The 15,466-nt window shown below is 40.8% G+C and overlaps 1 protein-coding gene across 1 annotated transcript in view; it reads right to left on the reverse strand.

The window, feature by feature from the left end:
• Window positions 1-8,398: 8,398 nt before the first annotated feature.
• LOC143039821 (uncharacterized) overlaps window positions 8,399-15,466 on the reverse strand; it is a 40,768-nt gene continuing 33,700 nt past the window's right edge. Inside the window, exon 9 of the mRNA XM_076210070.1 lies at window positions 8,399-11,620. Coding sequence (XP_076066185.1) covers window positions 10,855-11,620 — 766 coding nt within the window. The 3' untranslated portion in view covers window positions 8,399-10,854. The remainder of the gene's footprint in view (window positions 11,621-15,466) is intronic.

The following is a 15,466-nucleotide window of genomic DNA, read 5'->3' on the forward strand; positions in this document are numbered from 1 at the left end:
TTTTACATTTGCCAATGTCTATTTACTTAGCTGTATTTACCAAATTGTAATATACAAGAAAGGAGTTATACTCATGAAATCCCATCTCTTTCTCCAACAATTTTATACAACTTTGAAAATGCTTATGTTGTGAAATTAGCTTGAGTTATTTCACCTAAGTTATTTTAGGAGTTGATGCAACTGTATGGAAATATATATTTCTTGACATTCTTTAAACATCTTTTTAATTTTTTCCCATGATCCAGTTCTCTTTCATCCCAGACCATGAAATCTGGTAGTGTTATATATCCCTTTTAATGTTCTGAACCCCACTACCAAGTCACCTCTTACTTTTCTTGCTTTCAATGATGGCAGGTCCAGAACATTCAGTCTCTTTTTGTACATCATGTCTGCAAGGCTAGGAACCAATTTAGTCTTTTTTATATCCTTTACCTAATGCAGAAACTACATCACTATTGTATATTCCAATCTCTGACAGATTAGACAGTTTATGATTTAATTTATTTCATCATCTCATCCATGTGTCTTTGGGCTTGTATTCTTTACACCTTCTTTGAGGGACCCTGAAAACAACTATTTCCCACTAGAGCAAGTTATGACCAAATTGACCAACCTTGAGATTTGAGCCCAAATCCACAAGCCTGGGGAATTTTTGGGAACATTTTGGCAATTTGATCCAATTTGGCCACCCTATCACCCACAGGCTGAGGGCCATGATGCCCCCTGTGACAACCTGGTGATCACTCAAGCCAAAGGTGTATGCAGAGGCAGAAATAAAAAAACAAACCTGAAGCCTCAAATCTGGCTGGGTCTCGTACACCTTTAGCCCTGCTTGTGCACTTAACTTCAGGGGTTCTGTGCATCACTTTTTCTCACTGGAGCAAGTTGTAACTAAACTGGCTAAACACGGATTTTTGCCTAAATCTGTGGGATTTTTTTTATGTCATTTTGGTGATTTGCTCCCAGGCCCAAAGCCATTTAGGGCCCCCTCCTCAAGAAGTGCAAAGAAAAAATTATGAAAAAAAAAAATAATAATAATAATGATGTCTTAATAAATAATAAAACACAAATATTTATAATAAAATTTTATTAATAAACATTACACTTATACTGTCATACATACATACATACATACATATACCAAGGCTTTTTCCCCCTTACAAGGGAGGTAGCCAAAAAGGGAAAGGCATAAATTAATTTCCACCCATTCCATCCCTGAATACACTCCACACCCCTCCACCCTCCCTCTTATCTGAGCACCTCCTGGATGACTGGTCATCCCTGCACCTTGTCCACTGCCCTGGGTCAGAAGCAGTGTCGCAAGACACAGCACATCCACAGCAAGGCCGCTTCATTAAATCGGCGACCCCCCCTCTCCGTCCCCCCATTGCATAAAAGGAGAGGACGGGGAGAAATCCCTTCGGGCTGCATCAACTTTTGCTCACACATACTACTTCACCCCCCACCCCCCACCCATTCCACCTCATGCAATCGCAACATCATCCATATACAACCATTCTCCATTCACGCCTGTCTTCTGTCCTCTCCCGTCCTTCCTCAACAGACCCCCTCTTCCCCCAAAGCCCCCTCCACCCCATCCATCCACCTCATCCTAGGACGTCCCCTCATGTTCACTTCCTCCACATCTGCCTTCCATACCTCTTTTACTAGTCTTTCTTCACTCATTCTTTCCATGTGTCCAAACCATCCTAATATTCTTTCATCAACCCTATCTCCCAGCTCCTTTTCCACCCCTGTTCTCCTCTTCACCTCATTTCTCACTCTAGCCAGCCTAGTAACCCCCATCATACTTCTCAGACACCTCATCTCAAACACATTCAAACTCCTTCTCTCTTCTTCTCTTATGTTCCATGTTTTTGCCCCATACAGTGCTGTTGGCACAATCACTCCTTCATACAGTCTCCTCTTAGCATCCATTCCCAAATGTATATTCCTCATTACACTCTTTAATCCACCAAGGCATTTACTCGCTTCTCTCAATCTACATTCTACCTCCACCTTCACTCCACCTTTTCCTGCCACATTTGCACCCAAGTATCTAAAACTATCCACTTCCTCCAGTCGCTCTCCCTTGCTCACTTCCAGTCTACTGCCATTTTCACCCCTTGTACATCTCATCACCTTACTTTTACCCACATTTATCTTTAGCTTTCTTCTATCACATACTCTCCCAAACTCTGCCACCAACTTCCTCAATCCCTCCTCCGATCCTGCCACAAGCGCAGTGTCGTCCGCAAACAACAGTTATGTTCATAGAAGGTGTTCTAGTAGAAATATACATGGAAAGAAAAATATAATGAAGTGAAGCCTTCCTATAATAGAAATAACCCAAATTTCAAGTTCTGCCAGCAGGCCTGGAGAACTGCAAAGTATCAGAAATAGGTAAAAGTACAAAAAGGTCATCAGTCATTTGATGATGATGATATGGTTTAATGTCAAACTTCCTCCTATCAGAAGGCTAGGACAGTGCCCCTCACAGAGGACTTTGTAGCATAGAATTTAATGAACTATGCCCTTGGTTCAACTTCACCAGTGGCAGGGTTCAAACTGCCTTCCCCTCAACCTTTGCCACAAGTATCAACGCCCTAACTCGCTCAGTCAGCAGGTTAGGGCGGACCTGAGAATGTTGGTCACAGATAATAATCGTTACCCAGTAAACATATTAACAAGACTTTTGGTATGACATAGTCTGATTCACCCCAGATGGGAATATGCAAAAAAAAAAAAAAAAAAAAAAAAAAAAAAAAAAAAAAAAAAAAAAAAAAAAAAAAAAAAAAAAAAAAAAAAAAAAAAAAAAAAAAAAAAAAAAAAAAAAAAAAAAAAAAAAAAAAAAAAAAAAAAAAAAAAAAAAAAAAAAAAAAAAAAGACTGAAAGAATACAAAGAACAGCAACCAAAATTGTCACCAGGCTTATAAGCAGACTGTACAAGAAAAAGTTAGTAAACTGGATCTCCCCTTACTAAGAGAGAGAAGGAAGTAGACATGATTGTTGTATTTATGATAATGAAAAGAGTGGATAAAACTGACAAGAAAGACCTCTGTTTGGGATGGGAGAGTGACAAGAGGTGATGGGAGGAAAAATAAAAAAATAAAATAAAATGAATAAACAAGATTCCTGAAAAATATAAAGAAAAACTGCTATCCATACACATAAACTTTTTAAACAACTTGAAAAAGGAAATAGTTCCATCTAAGTACATACACGAGTTTAAAATTGAAAGCCAAGTTTGATAAATGGAGACAAAGAGGTGAAAGTAGCTCTTTTCTGATGTGGGAAGCAGAGGTGGATGGTGTGAACCAAGAATTAGATGGATGGATGTGGCAAATAAACTTTGAGCAAGAGGGAATGTCTACTGAACAAGAAGGGAGAAGGCAGGGGAAAGGGGTGAGTGGAGAATGGTTGTGTATGGATGATATTTTCATGCAGCCCAAGAGGATTTCTCCGTCTTCTTAATTTTCCACATGTGGGGACAAGGAATGGGGGTTGCCATTTAAGTGAAGCAGCCCTGCTGTTGATGTGCTGTGTCTTGCTGCATTACTTCTGATCTGGGCAGTGGGCAGGAGACAGGGATGACCCTTCATCCATGAGGAGCTAAGTTAAGAGGGAAGCAAGGGTGGTGGATGGCTATCTCCTTTATAAGGGAAAGAAGACACTGGTATATAGATAGATAAATAGAGCAGGGTCCAACAGCTGAGCCTGGTTTACTTCACCTATTCCATCATATGGTAACCTCCCACTTTCTTCATCCCTTCATCCATTCACAATCTCAATCCATTCACTCCTATCTCTTCCCTGCTGAACAAACATACTATGTAGATCCAGTTCTTTTCAATGCATCCATTTATATTCTTGGTCTTCCTCTTAAACACAACTTATCTCTGCTTTCCATATTCTCTTTGCTAGTCATTCTTCATTTATTCTCCCCATATGCCCAAACCACCTGAACACACTGTTCTACCTTATCAAACAACTTCCTTTCAATTTCCTTCCTCTGCCTCACTTCCACATTTCTCACTATCCATTTCTGAAACACCAGCCATGTTCCTCAAACACCTTTGCAAAACATTGTCTATTTCTTTCCATCTCCCTGACATTTCAAAAATCCACTCTATACAGCACCTTGGGTAAAATCATTACTTCTTACAACCTCATAATAATTGTTGCCTCAAGTTCCACTGACAGGACACCTATGACCAATGGCCAGCAATGTTCTTTAGAAAGAAATGCTAAACTATCACCTGCATTGCATCAATGTTAGTTGGTTGCTTTGGAGAGACAAAGAGAAAAAGTGGAAGATAACTGGAGAGAGTTCTTGGACTTGTTTAGGAGACCATAAACCAACCCCTTGGGGTTGTGCTTCCATAAGGAAGAGAGGCTATTGATGAAACTTGAAGACAAGTGGAAGGGAAATGATTTTCTCTGATGCCTGTCTTGTAGGACCACCTCATTGTTGGTCCCATCCTCTTTTCATCTGTATAAGATGTACCAGTATATGTACACAGGGCCAACGACTAGTACCTACAAACTGTGGATATCAGGGAAAATTATCTTTGTTGCTTATCTCTGCTCCATACAGCACCAAAGGAACAATCACTCCTTCATACCTTTTCATTAATATATAATACATATGTACAACTGAAGCAGTTGGACCAACTGTGAATATGCTGTGTCTTGCTGCATTGCTTCTGACCCAGGCAGTGGGCAGGAGACAGGGATGACTCTTCATCCATGAGGAACTATGATGAGGGGGAAACAAATGGATGATGGATGAGAGTGGAATTGGGTGGGGATGTGCATGCCTTGGTTGGCTAAATCCCTTGTAAGGTGGAAAGAAGCCCTTGGTATATAGAAAGATATGTACAACTGAAGGCCATGGGTCTTCTACAAGAGACAAGGGGGCACAAATTGATGGATGACATACATACATAGGAACCTTGACAGTTATTTGCAAGTGGTTGTTCTGTGAGATGCATATAAGAGAACCATCTCTCTTCTACCCATCTTCATAATCCATCTACACTCTACACCCTCACATCCATCTGGAGGTGAAACCCAAAGGGGGACACACTCAGTCTCCAGTCAAGAACCAATAACTACTCCTCTCCTCCTACTATTATAAATCAGTGACATAGAAAGTCCCACACTAATGCATTACAGACATTAAATCAACATTTCTTCCCAGAGAGATCCATGGGAGAACCCAAACACCATTGCCAGCTGCTGCAGATGTCCAATCAGTGAAACTAGAGGCAACAATTGGTGTCATCATGACTTCAAAGAAGAATACCAATATGAACTTTGTTGATATTTGGCTTTAACAAGTGAAGACATACATACAAGCATACTAAAAGGCCTTTTCCCCCTTATAATGGAGGTGACCAAGTCAAATAAGATATACACATGTGAAAAAATGTATAGCTATTTTCACTTTTTTATAAACAATATTCTCATTATAGAATCCCTTCAGAGATTAAAAAGTGTCATGAGAAATAGGCATTTGGGAATGGATGCAAAGAGATCATATGAAGGGGTGATTGTGCCAACAGCACTGTATGGGGGAGAGACATAGAATATAAGAGAGACAGATAGGAGAAGTTTAAATGTGTTAAAGATGAAATGTCTGAGAAGTATGGTAGGGGTTACTAGGTTGGACAGAGTGAGAAATGAGGAGGTGAAGAGGAGAGCTGGGGTGGAAAAGGAGGTAGCAGATGGTGTTGATGAAAGATTATTAGGATGGTTTGAACACGTGGGAAGAATGAGTGAAGAAAAATAAGTAAAAGAGTTGTGGAAGGCAGAGGTACATGGGGTGAATGTGAATGGATGACCGAGGATGAGATGGTTACATGGGGTGAAAGGAAGGGAGAGGGCACAAGATAGGGGTGAGTGGAGAATGGCTATGTATAGATGATAGTGTGATGTAAGGAAGGGTGATATATATTTTGACGCAGCCTGAAGGGATTTCTCTCAGTTTTCTCTTTTTCTGCATGAGGGGACAGAGAGAGGGGTTAATAATTAAGTGAAGCAGCCTTGCTGTGGATGTGCTGTGTCTTGCTGCATTGCTTCTGACCCAGGGCAGAGGGCAGGATACAGGGATGACCCATTATCCATGAGGAGCTAAGATGAGAGGGTAGAAAGGGTGGTGGATAGGAGTGGAATGGGTGGGAGTGGGTATATGCCTTTTGACTTTGGCTACCTCCCTGTTAAGGAGGAAAAAGCCCTTGGTATATAGACAGATATACCATATAATATTTCTGTCCCAAAACAAAGTTGTAAGCAATTCATTCTTCATTCCATTTACAAATCTGGGCACACTAATAAAAAATAACTCCTGCCTTGATACAACACTTTTATATTACGAAACTAAGAGAAATATTCAACATGATGAAAATACAATACAAATACAAGTAATTTAGGGTGAAAATTCTTTGGGTAGGTATGTCCATTTCTACCCTCAAAATAATTAAATCTATATTACATTGGTACCTCTGAACTCAAACTTAATTTGTTCCTTGAGGCCATTCAAGTTCTAGAAAGCTTGAGTTCCACAGCAATTTTTTTCTTGAACTTGAATGTTCATATAACATACACAGTACACTTGATATATATATATATATTATATATATATATATATATATATATATATATTTTTTTTTTTTCTTCTTTTAATTCTAAGAAAATTGTTAAAGTCTGTTAGAGTACTATCTTTTTATCAAAGGGGTGAGTTTAAGTTTGGGAGTGTAGTTGGGAGGGTGTCAGGAGTGAAGAGAGGACAGGGGAGAGAAGGGGTGGCTATAGGAGTAAGTGATGAGACAGGTGTGTGGTGGAGTATGGAAGTTTCTTCAAGGTGAAAGATGAAAGTGAAACTTGGAAGGGAGATAGGGTCTGTAAGTGCATATGGGCCTGGTAGTGAGAAGAGTGTAGAGGAAAGTGAGGCTTTTTGGATAGATTCAAATAGGTGCATAGAGGGTTTAGGAAGAAATATCAAAGTAGTAGTATTGGAAGATCTCAATGTTAGGGTAGGAGATGAACCAATAGACAGAGTGGTTGGGAAGTGTGGAGTCCCAGGAAAAAATTGTGGTGGAGAATTGATGGCGATGTGTGATGATAGCAAACACAGCGTTTAGAAAAAAAAGCAAGTATAAGTACACATGGGAGAGGGTGGATAGAAGGGTGATAGATAAGGCTTTAATGGACTATATAATGGTAACCAGGAGAAGAATAGGAAGATTTTTAGATGTACATGTTCTTAGGGGAGAGAGTGGGGGAATATCAGGTCATTTTTTGGTGGAAGGTAAGTTAAGAGTGGAGGATAGATGGAGAAAGAGGAAAAGGACAGAAGGTAGGGAGGTGCTCAGAGTAAACTGCTTAAATGAGAGATAAAAGGAGTACAATAAGAAGCTGAGAGAAGAGTGAGAGGAAATGAAGGACACAGTAGAACTAGGAATGGAGGAGGAATGGGGATGTTTCAAAGCTGTTAAGAGCAGTCAAGAGTTTTTACAAGAGTAGTAGAGCCTGTGTTAAAATTAGAAATGGAGAGAGCAAGTGGTATGAGGTAAAGGTGGGACTTTGCCAGGGATGTGTTATGTCACTATGGCTGTTTAATCTATACATGGATGTAATGGTGTAAGAGGTAAATCCAAAGATGCAAAGGTAATGGGCTAGGGATTGGAGGTAAATAAAGAAAATGGAAAAAAGTGGGAGATAAGCCAGTTGTTGTTTGCTGATGACACTGTGCTTGTAGCAGGATCAGAGGAGGAATTAAGGAAGTTAGTGATGGAGTTTGGGAAGGTGTGCGAAAGAAAGAAGTCAAAGATAAATGTGGGTAAAAGTATGGTGATGAGATGTACAAGGGGAGAGGACAGCAGCAAACTGGAAGTGAGTATTAAGGGAGAGAGATTGAAGGAAGTGGATAGACTTAGATAGTTGGGGGCAAATGTGATGGAAAAGGGAGTGGAGGTGGAGGTAGAATGTAGACTGAGAGCAAATAAATGCCTTGGGGGATTAAAAAATATAATGAGAAATAGACACTTGAGAATGGATGCTAAGAGGAGTTTGTATGAAGGGGGTGATTGTACTAACAGCACTGTATGGGGCAGAAACATGGAACATACATATACCAAGGCTTTTTCCCCCTTACAAGGGAGGTAGCCAAAAAGGAAAAGGCATAAAATCATTCCCACCCATTCCATCCCTGAATACCCTCCACCCTCCCTCTTATCTTAGCACCTCCTGAATGACGGGTCATCCCTGCACCTTGTCCACTGCCCTGGGTCAGAAGCAGTGTCACAAGACACAGCACATCCACAGCAAGGCCGCTTCATTACATCGGCGACCCTCCCTCTCCGTCCCCCCATGCATAAAAGGAGATGAGGAGAAATCCCTTCGGGCTGCGTCAAATTTTGCTCACACATACTACCTCACCCCCCATCCCCCCACCCATTCCACCTCATGCATCATAACATCATCCATATACAACCATTCTCTATTCACCCGTCTTCTGTCCTCTCCCGTCCTTCCTCAACAGACATTCCCCTCTTCCCCAAAGCCCCCTTCATCCCATCCATCCACCTCATCCTAGGACGTCCTCTCATGTTCACTCCCTCCACATCTGCCTTCCATACCTCTTTTACTAGTCTTTCTTCACTCATTCTTTCCATGTGTCCAAACCATCCTAATACTCTTTCATCAACCCTATCTCCCAACTCCCTTTCCACCCCTGTTCTCCTCCTCACCTCCTCATTTCTCACTCTATCTAGCCTAGTAACCCCCATCATACTTCTCAGACACCTCATCTCAAACACATTCAAACTCCTCTCTCTTCCTCTCTTATGTTCCATGTTTCTGCCCCATACAGTGCTGTTGGCACAATCACTCCTTCATACAGTCTCCTCTTAGCATCCATTCCCAAATGTCTATTCCTCATTACACTTTTTAATCCACCAAGGCATTTACTCGCTTCTCTCAATCTACATTCTACCTCCACCTCCACTCCACCTTTTCCTGCCACATTTGCACCCAAGTATCTAAAACTATCCACTTCCTCCAGTTGCTCTCCCTTAATGCTCACTTCCAGTCTGCTGCCACTTTCACCCCTTGAACATCTCATCACCTTACTTTTACCCACATTTATCTTCAGCTTTCTTCTATCACACACTCTCCCAAACTCTGTCACCAACTTCCTCAATCCCTCCTCCGATCCTGCCACAAGCGCAGTGTCGTCTGCAAACAACAGCTGGCTCACCTCCCACTTTTCTCCATTTTCTTTAACCATCTCCAATCCCTGACCCACCACCCTTGCATTTACCTCTCGCACTACCCCATCCATGTATAAGTTGAACAGCCAGGGCGACATAACGCATCCCTGACGAAGTCCCACCTTTACCTCGAACCACTCACTCTCTCCATTTCTAATCCTGACACAAGCTCTACTACTCTCATAAAAACTCTTGACAGTTCCTAGAAGCTTTCCTCCTATCCTGTATATCCGCAAAACCTCCCACAGTGCCTTTCTGTCTACCCTGTCGTAAGCCTTTTCCAGATCCATAAAAGCCCAAAAAACATCCTTCCCCTTTCCTATAGCTTTCTCACATAAGAGAGGAAATTTTTAAGTGTTTGAGATGAAATGCTTGAGAAGTATGGTAGGGGTTATTAGGCTGGATAGAGTGAGAGTAAGAAACGAGGAGGTAAGGATGAGAATGGAGTTGGAAAGGGAGTTGGGAGATGGAGTTGATGAGAGTATTGGGATGGTTTGGACACATGGAAAGAATGAGTGAAGAAAGATTTGTAAAAGTGTGGAAAGCAGAGGTGGAGGGAGTGAAAATGAGGGGGCAACCAAGGATGAGAGGGATGGGGTAAAAAGGGCATTGAAAAAAGAAGGGAATGTCTGTTGGAGAAGGGAGAAAACAGATGATTGGGTAAGTGGAGAATGGTTGTATATGGATGATACTATGCATGGGAATGGGTGGGGATTGGTGGGGGAAGAGATTTCTCCCCGTCTTCTCTTTTTCTGCATGAGGGGACAGAGAGGGGAGTTGCTGATTAAATGAAGTGGCCTTGCTGTGTCTTGCAGCATTGCTTCTGACCCCAGGGCAGTGGGCAAGATGCAGGGATGACCCATTGTCCAGGAGGAAACAAGAAACGAGGGAGGGAGGGGGTGAATGTGAGTGGAGTATGTGGGGATGAAATGGGTGAGAATAGATTTGTCTTTTACTTTGGGTACCTCCCTTGTAAGGGAGAAAAAGCCCTTGTTATATGTATGCATATACACAAAATGCATATATTACCTGAGTGACTTATGGTCCCACCTGGAGGCTGTTGCTTTTTTACCAGGAAACCCAAGGTCTTCTGCAAGAAAGAACAGGGGCAATGGATTGACTGATTACAGTACTGTATTATATGACCATTCTGGTGTTCAAGTTCTATGAAAAGTTTTATTTCTGGAGGACAAAAAGTATATATAAATAAAAATAAACAAGCAAAACAAAATTGCAAATTGTTCAACCTCTGGGTTGTTTGAGTTCTGAGGAACCACTCTATTTCTTCCAAATCATACATATTCACTACTTGCCTGTGCACACACCTCACAGTAAAAACATCCTGTAAAACTAATGCACAATATGCATCAAATAACATAACTTGATATCACTTTACCCTTCACCTTTGGTCAGCATCTACAAAAACTTATAAATACTTTATACCAATGATTACTGCCTTGGCTTGCTAGCCCCAAGGAGGATTGGTATAAAGGTACATAGATCAATAAGTACCAAACCATGATACATGGAATAAAATTTACAAACAAAAATTTGCACAGTACAGTAGCTTGTACTGGTACTACAGTTTATGTTTAGCCTGGTTTGATTTTACATCTTCCTTGTTAACAGAGTTGCTCAAGGACAAATTGGTCTTTCTGAAATCAAGTATCATATCCCAAATAGTCTGGGTGCTTCCTGGGCCAATATATTTATCTACATCGCAGACAAAGAGTGTTGTGCCATTATAGTGATGCTTGAAAATGGTCTTTGGTTGTAGAGGGAAATTTTGTACTTCAAGCTCTACATAGGATGCATTTTTGGGGAGAATGCCAGTAAAATATACATCTTCCAAACTGAAGTAATTCTTATAGGAAATATGAGCTTTCAGAAGAGCTGGGATGGTTCTGGTGTTCACAATGTAGGCATTGCCAGTGCAGTGAAGTGGGAGTACATTACCTGCATATTCTTCCTCTGTCAGCTCCACCTCAGCTCTCTTACATTTGCCTGGTCTGCACACACTCGCATTGTAGCTTGGTCGGCACACAAAATCTCCAGAGGCATTCTTCAGGTAATTTTGAATGGCAAAGGGGTTCAGAAATATGTTAGACTCTGTCTTAACCAACCATTTTGCTTTAGAACAAAACTTGTGCGTCCAATAAAGAGCTGCAAGTGTCTTCAAAGTTTGGTTCTGGTTGTTGTCCATAAAGTCCACTTGAACAACGTCTCTGAAGTATTTGCTCTCCAGATAGAGGCGTCTCTGGTAATACAGAGTTGAACTTGTACCAACCATGAAGATTGTTTTTATGCTTGTATTCTTGTACAAGCCAGGAGTTGCCCAGGTTTCTCTGTAAGATGAATATGCTGAATTACCTTCCAGAAACTGTTTTAACTCCTTGGCTCTGGTGCCTTTTCTTTAACAGAATCAATTTGGGTTACATTAGTCATATATTTTACACCAAAAGACCCTTTCCTCCTTATAGGGGGAGGGTAAGTCAAAGCATACATCCACCCCACATCCATCCCCTACACCATACACATCCAAAAACCCATTTGTTGTCCCTCCCATCTTAGTTCCTTGTTTATGTGGGGTCACCTCTGTTCTCCAACACATGAGCAAATGTGGCAGGGGGCAAGGATGACCTTTCATCAGAAGCAAAGCAGCAAGACACACCACCTCCACAACAGGATTAGCTTCCTTTGGGTATCATCACTGTAGTGACATACTGTGGACACAGTTTCCTGCCTTCATATGTGAACAGTTCCAGACCACAGGTGAGGTTGAGGTTCAAGTGGGTACCAGCCTCCCCTAAAAAAAAATGGTTTTCTTTGATTGTTTCATTACAGTGACCCCCCCTAATTCACCCAAGAAATAAATGGAGCAGACTTGAAGAAACCCCTTCAGGCTATATCATCACTTAAAATCCATTTACAACTACTCTTCATTCACACTTATCTTTTGCCCTCTCACTTCTTTGCTCAACAAACATTCTTCTTGTACCTAATATCCCCTTCACCCCATCCATCCACCTCATTCTTAGTCTTCCCTTCAAGTTCCCTCTATCTACTTCTGTTTTCCACACTGTTTTTTGCTAGTCTTTCTTCACTCATTCTTTCCATATACCCAAACCATCCAAGCAGTCTTTGATCCATCCTATTTGCCAGCTCTCTTTCCACCCTTGCTCTTTGCCTCAACTCAACATTTTGCACTCAATCCATCCTTGTAACCCCAACCATACTTAAACATTTAATCTCAAACACATTTAGGTTCTTCCTTTCTGCCTATTTTGATTTCCAAGTCTCTGCTCCATACAATAATATAGGCAGAATCACTCCCTCATAGAACCTTCTCTTTGCATTCATCCCCAGATACATATTTCTTATGATACTTCATTCCTCCAAAACATTTACTTGCTTCCCTCACTCTACAGTTTACCTCCAGCCCCAACTCCTCCATTCCTTCCCACATGTGACCCCAAGTACTTAAAGCTCTCAACTTCTAGTCTCTTACCCTTTCAACTCACCTCCATCCTACTGTCACCCTCATCCCTGTACATCTCATCTCCTTACTTTCAGTTTCCTTATCGTACCCTCACTGTCTATCTTCCCAGCTATAAGTGCAGTGTCATCCACAAACAACAACTGGCTCATCTCCAACTTCCCTTTGTTCTCTGCACCTATGCTATATACCAAAGGCCTCTTCCCTCTTATAGGGGAGGTAGCAAGCCAAGGCACACATAAAGAAAATAGAAAGAATCCAAAGAGCAGCTACAAAAATGGCACCTGCACTTGCAAACCTATCATACGAGGAGAGATTGGCTAAACTGGAACTACCGACACTGGAGCAAAGAAGAGAGAGAGGAGACCTACTGACCATCTACAGAATCATGAAAGGCACAGAGATACTTGATAGAGAAGAATTACTAAACTGGGACAAGAGAAACACAAGAGGACATGGAAGGAAATTAAGAAAACATAGCTATAGAAGAGAACTGAAGAAAAACAGTTTTCCACATAGAGTTTTAGACACTTGGAACAAACTGGATAATGAAATAGTAAGCGCAAAAACCATTCACGAGTTTAAAAGCAAACTAGACACTGAGAGATACAATGGCGGGACAACACGAGCATAGCTCCCCTTCCCGCAAAATACAACTAGGTAAATACACACTCCCACCTAATATTTCCTTTTCATCTTAGATCCTCATGGGTGAAGAGTCATCCCTATCTCCTGTACACTGCCCAGGTCAGTAGCAGTGCATTAAGACACAGTACATCCACAGCAGAGCCCTTTGTTCACCACGAGCATAGCTCCCTTCCCGTATAATATTAGGTAAATACACTAGCTTCCAATCCTTATTTACCTCCCTCACCATCCCAATAACATATATGTTCAACAACCATGGTGACATTACACAATACACAACCCTGGTGCAGCTCCACCTTCACCTCAAACCTCTTACTCTCTCCATTCCCTGCTTTCACACAAGCTTCCCTGTACTGCCTTCACTTCCACTGAAGGATTACCTATCAGTTTTACAGCCAAAGTAAATGATTAAAAACAATAAAAGATATTTCATCTTGCATCAACTTAAGCTGGAAAAACTAGTTCTCAGTCAAAAATATAAAACAATGGGAGGAAAAGTTGCATCTGCTTTTGTATGTGGTTTACTGAATATTTACATTTTGAATCCCACAACAGAAATTAAAGTGAAAGTGAAAAACTCAAGTCTCAAAATAACCAAAATCCTCACAACACACAAGAAAAAATAAAAATTCCAGTCACATGCCCACAATAGGTGGTTACATTCCATTATCCAGCAGAAATAAATGGGGAAAAAAAAAAAAAAATCAAACTGTCATGGAACCATTAATTCTATCATTTGAAACAAAAAAATCAAGTGTCAAAACTCCCACCAATATACTGGCCAGATGGTAATAAAAAATGAAATCACATTAAAATTGCTATGATATAAAGAGAACAACATCGAACTTATTATAAAGCTTGCAACACCACCAACAATTGGGGAAATATGTGAAGAAATATTTCTCAATTAAAGTATATAGAGAAACTCAACTACCACGTGATGTCATAACCCGGGAGTTTTTGAATAATGGGCACATGATAACAGATGGTTAAGTGTACTGCAGAAGATTAAAGTAGCGTTTAATTACAAGGATGAAGAGATAATGAAAAACTCATTGAAACCCCGATACATCCAAAACTGGAATATGCGTCAATAGTATGGTCCCCAAACAGAATGAAGGATATAAGCAAAATTGAGAGAATACAAATGGCAGCAACCAAACTGATCCCCAGCCAGGCAGATAAACCATATGAGCAAAGACTAAAAGTATTGGGTCTACCAACTTTGAAAGATCGAAGAGAAAGAGGTGACAAAATTACAGTGTTCAGGTCACTAAAGGGGATAGACTGCACTGATAGAAGAGATCTCCTGATTAAAGATGGGAGGGCTTTGAGAGATCATGGAAGTAAATTAAGAAAGACCGTATGTCGAAAGGATGTGAAGAAATACATTTTCCATTTAAATATATAAATATGTGGAATAGCTTAGAAGGTGATATAGCCCAAGTTCAAAGATATAGATTAAGTTGGAACTGTACATGAATTTGAATCTAGGTATGTTTAAAAATTAAGAATGGGAGACAGGACCCAATAAGCATTGCTCCTTTCCTGTGTACTACAATTAGGTAAATAGCTTGACAGGTTCCCCCTTGCTATGATTATAAATCTTGTGATCTGAATGTAATGCAGCAGTCCTGTGAAGAAGACCAAAGTGGTTGCAATGCTAGGGCAATAAATTTATTCCCAACCTATCTTCGTTTAGTCTTCCCAACCCAATTCTCTCTCATTTGCTTGGTGGTTTAAAGAGTGTAATGAGAAATAGACATTTGGGAATGGATGCGAAGAGGAGACTGTATGAAGGAGTGATTGTGCCAACAGCATTGTATGGGGCAGAAACGTGGAACATAAGAGAAGAAGAGAGAAGGAGTTTGAATGTGTTTGAGATGAGGTGTCTGAGAAGTATGGTGGGGGTTACTAGGCTAGATAGAGTGAGAAATGAGGAGGTGAGGAGGAGAACAGGGGTGAAAAAGGATTTGGGAGATAGGGTTGATGAAAGAATATTAGGATGGTTTGGACACATGGAAAGAATGAGTGAAGAAAGACTAGT

This window comes from Oratosquilla oratoria, chromosome 27 (assembly GCF_046742065.1).
Source record: "Oratosquilla oratoria isolate Oo_2021 chromosome 27, ASM4674206v1, whole genome shotgun sequence".
Taxonomy (NCBI): domain Eukaryota; kingdom Metazoa; phylum Arthropoda; class Malacostraca; order Stomatopoda; family Squillidae; genus Oratosquilla; species Oratosquilla oratoria.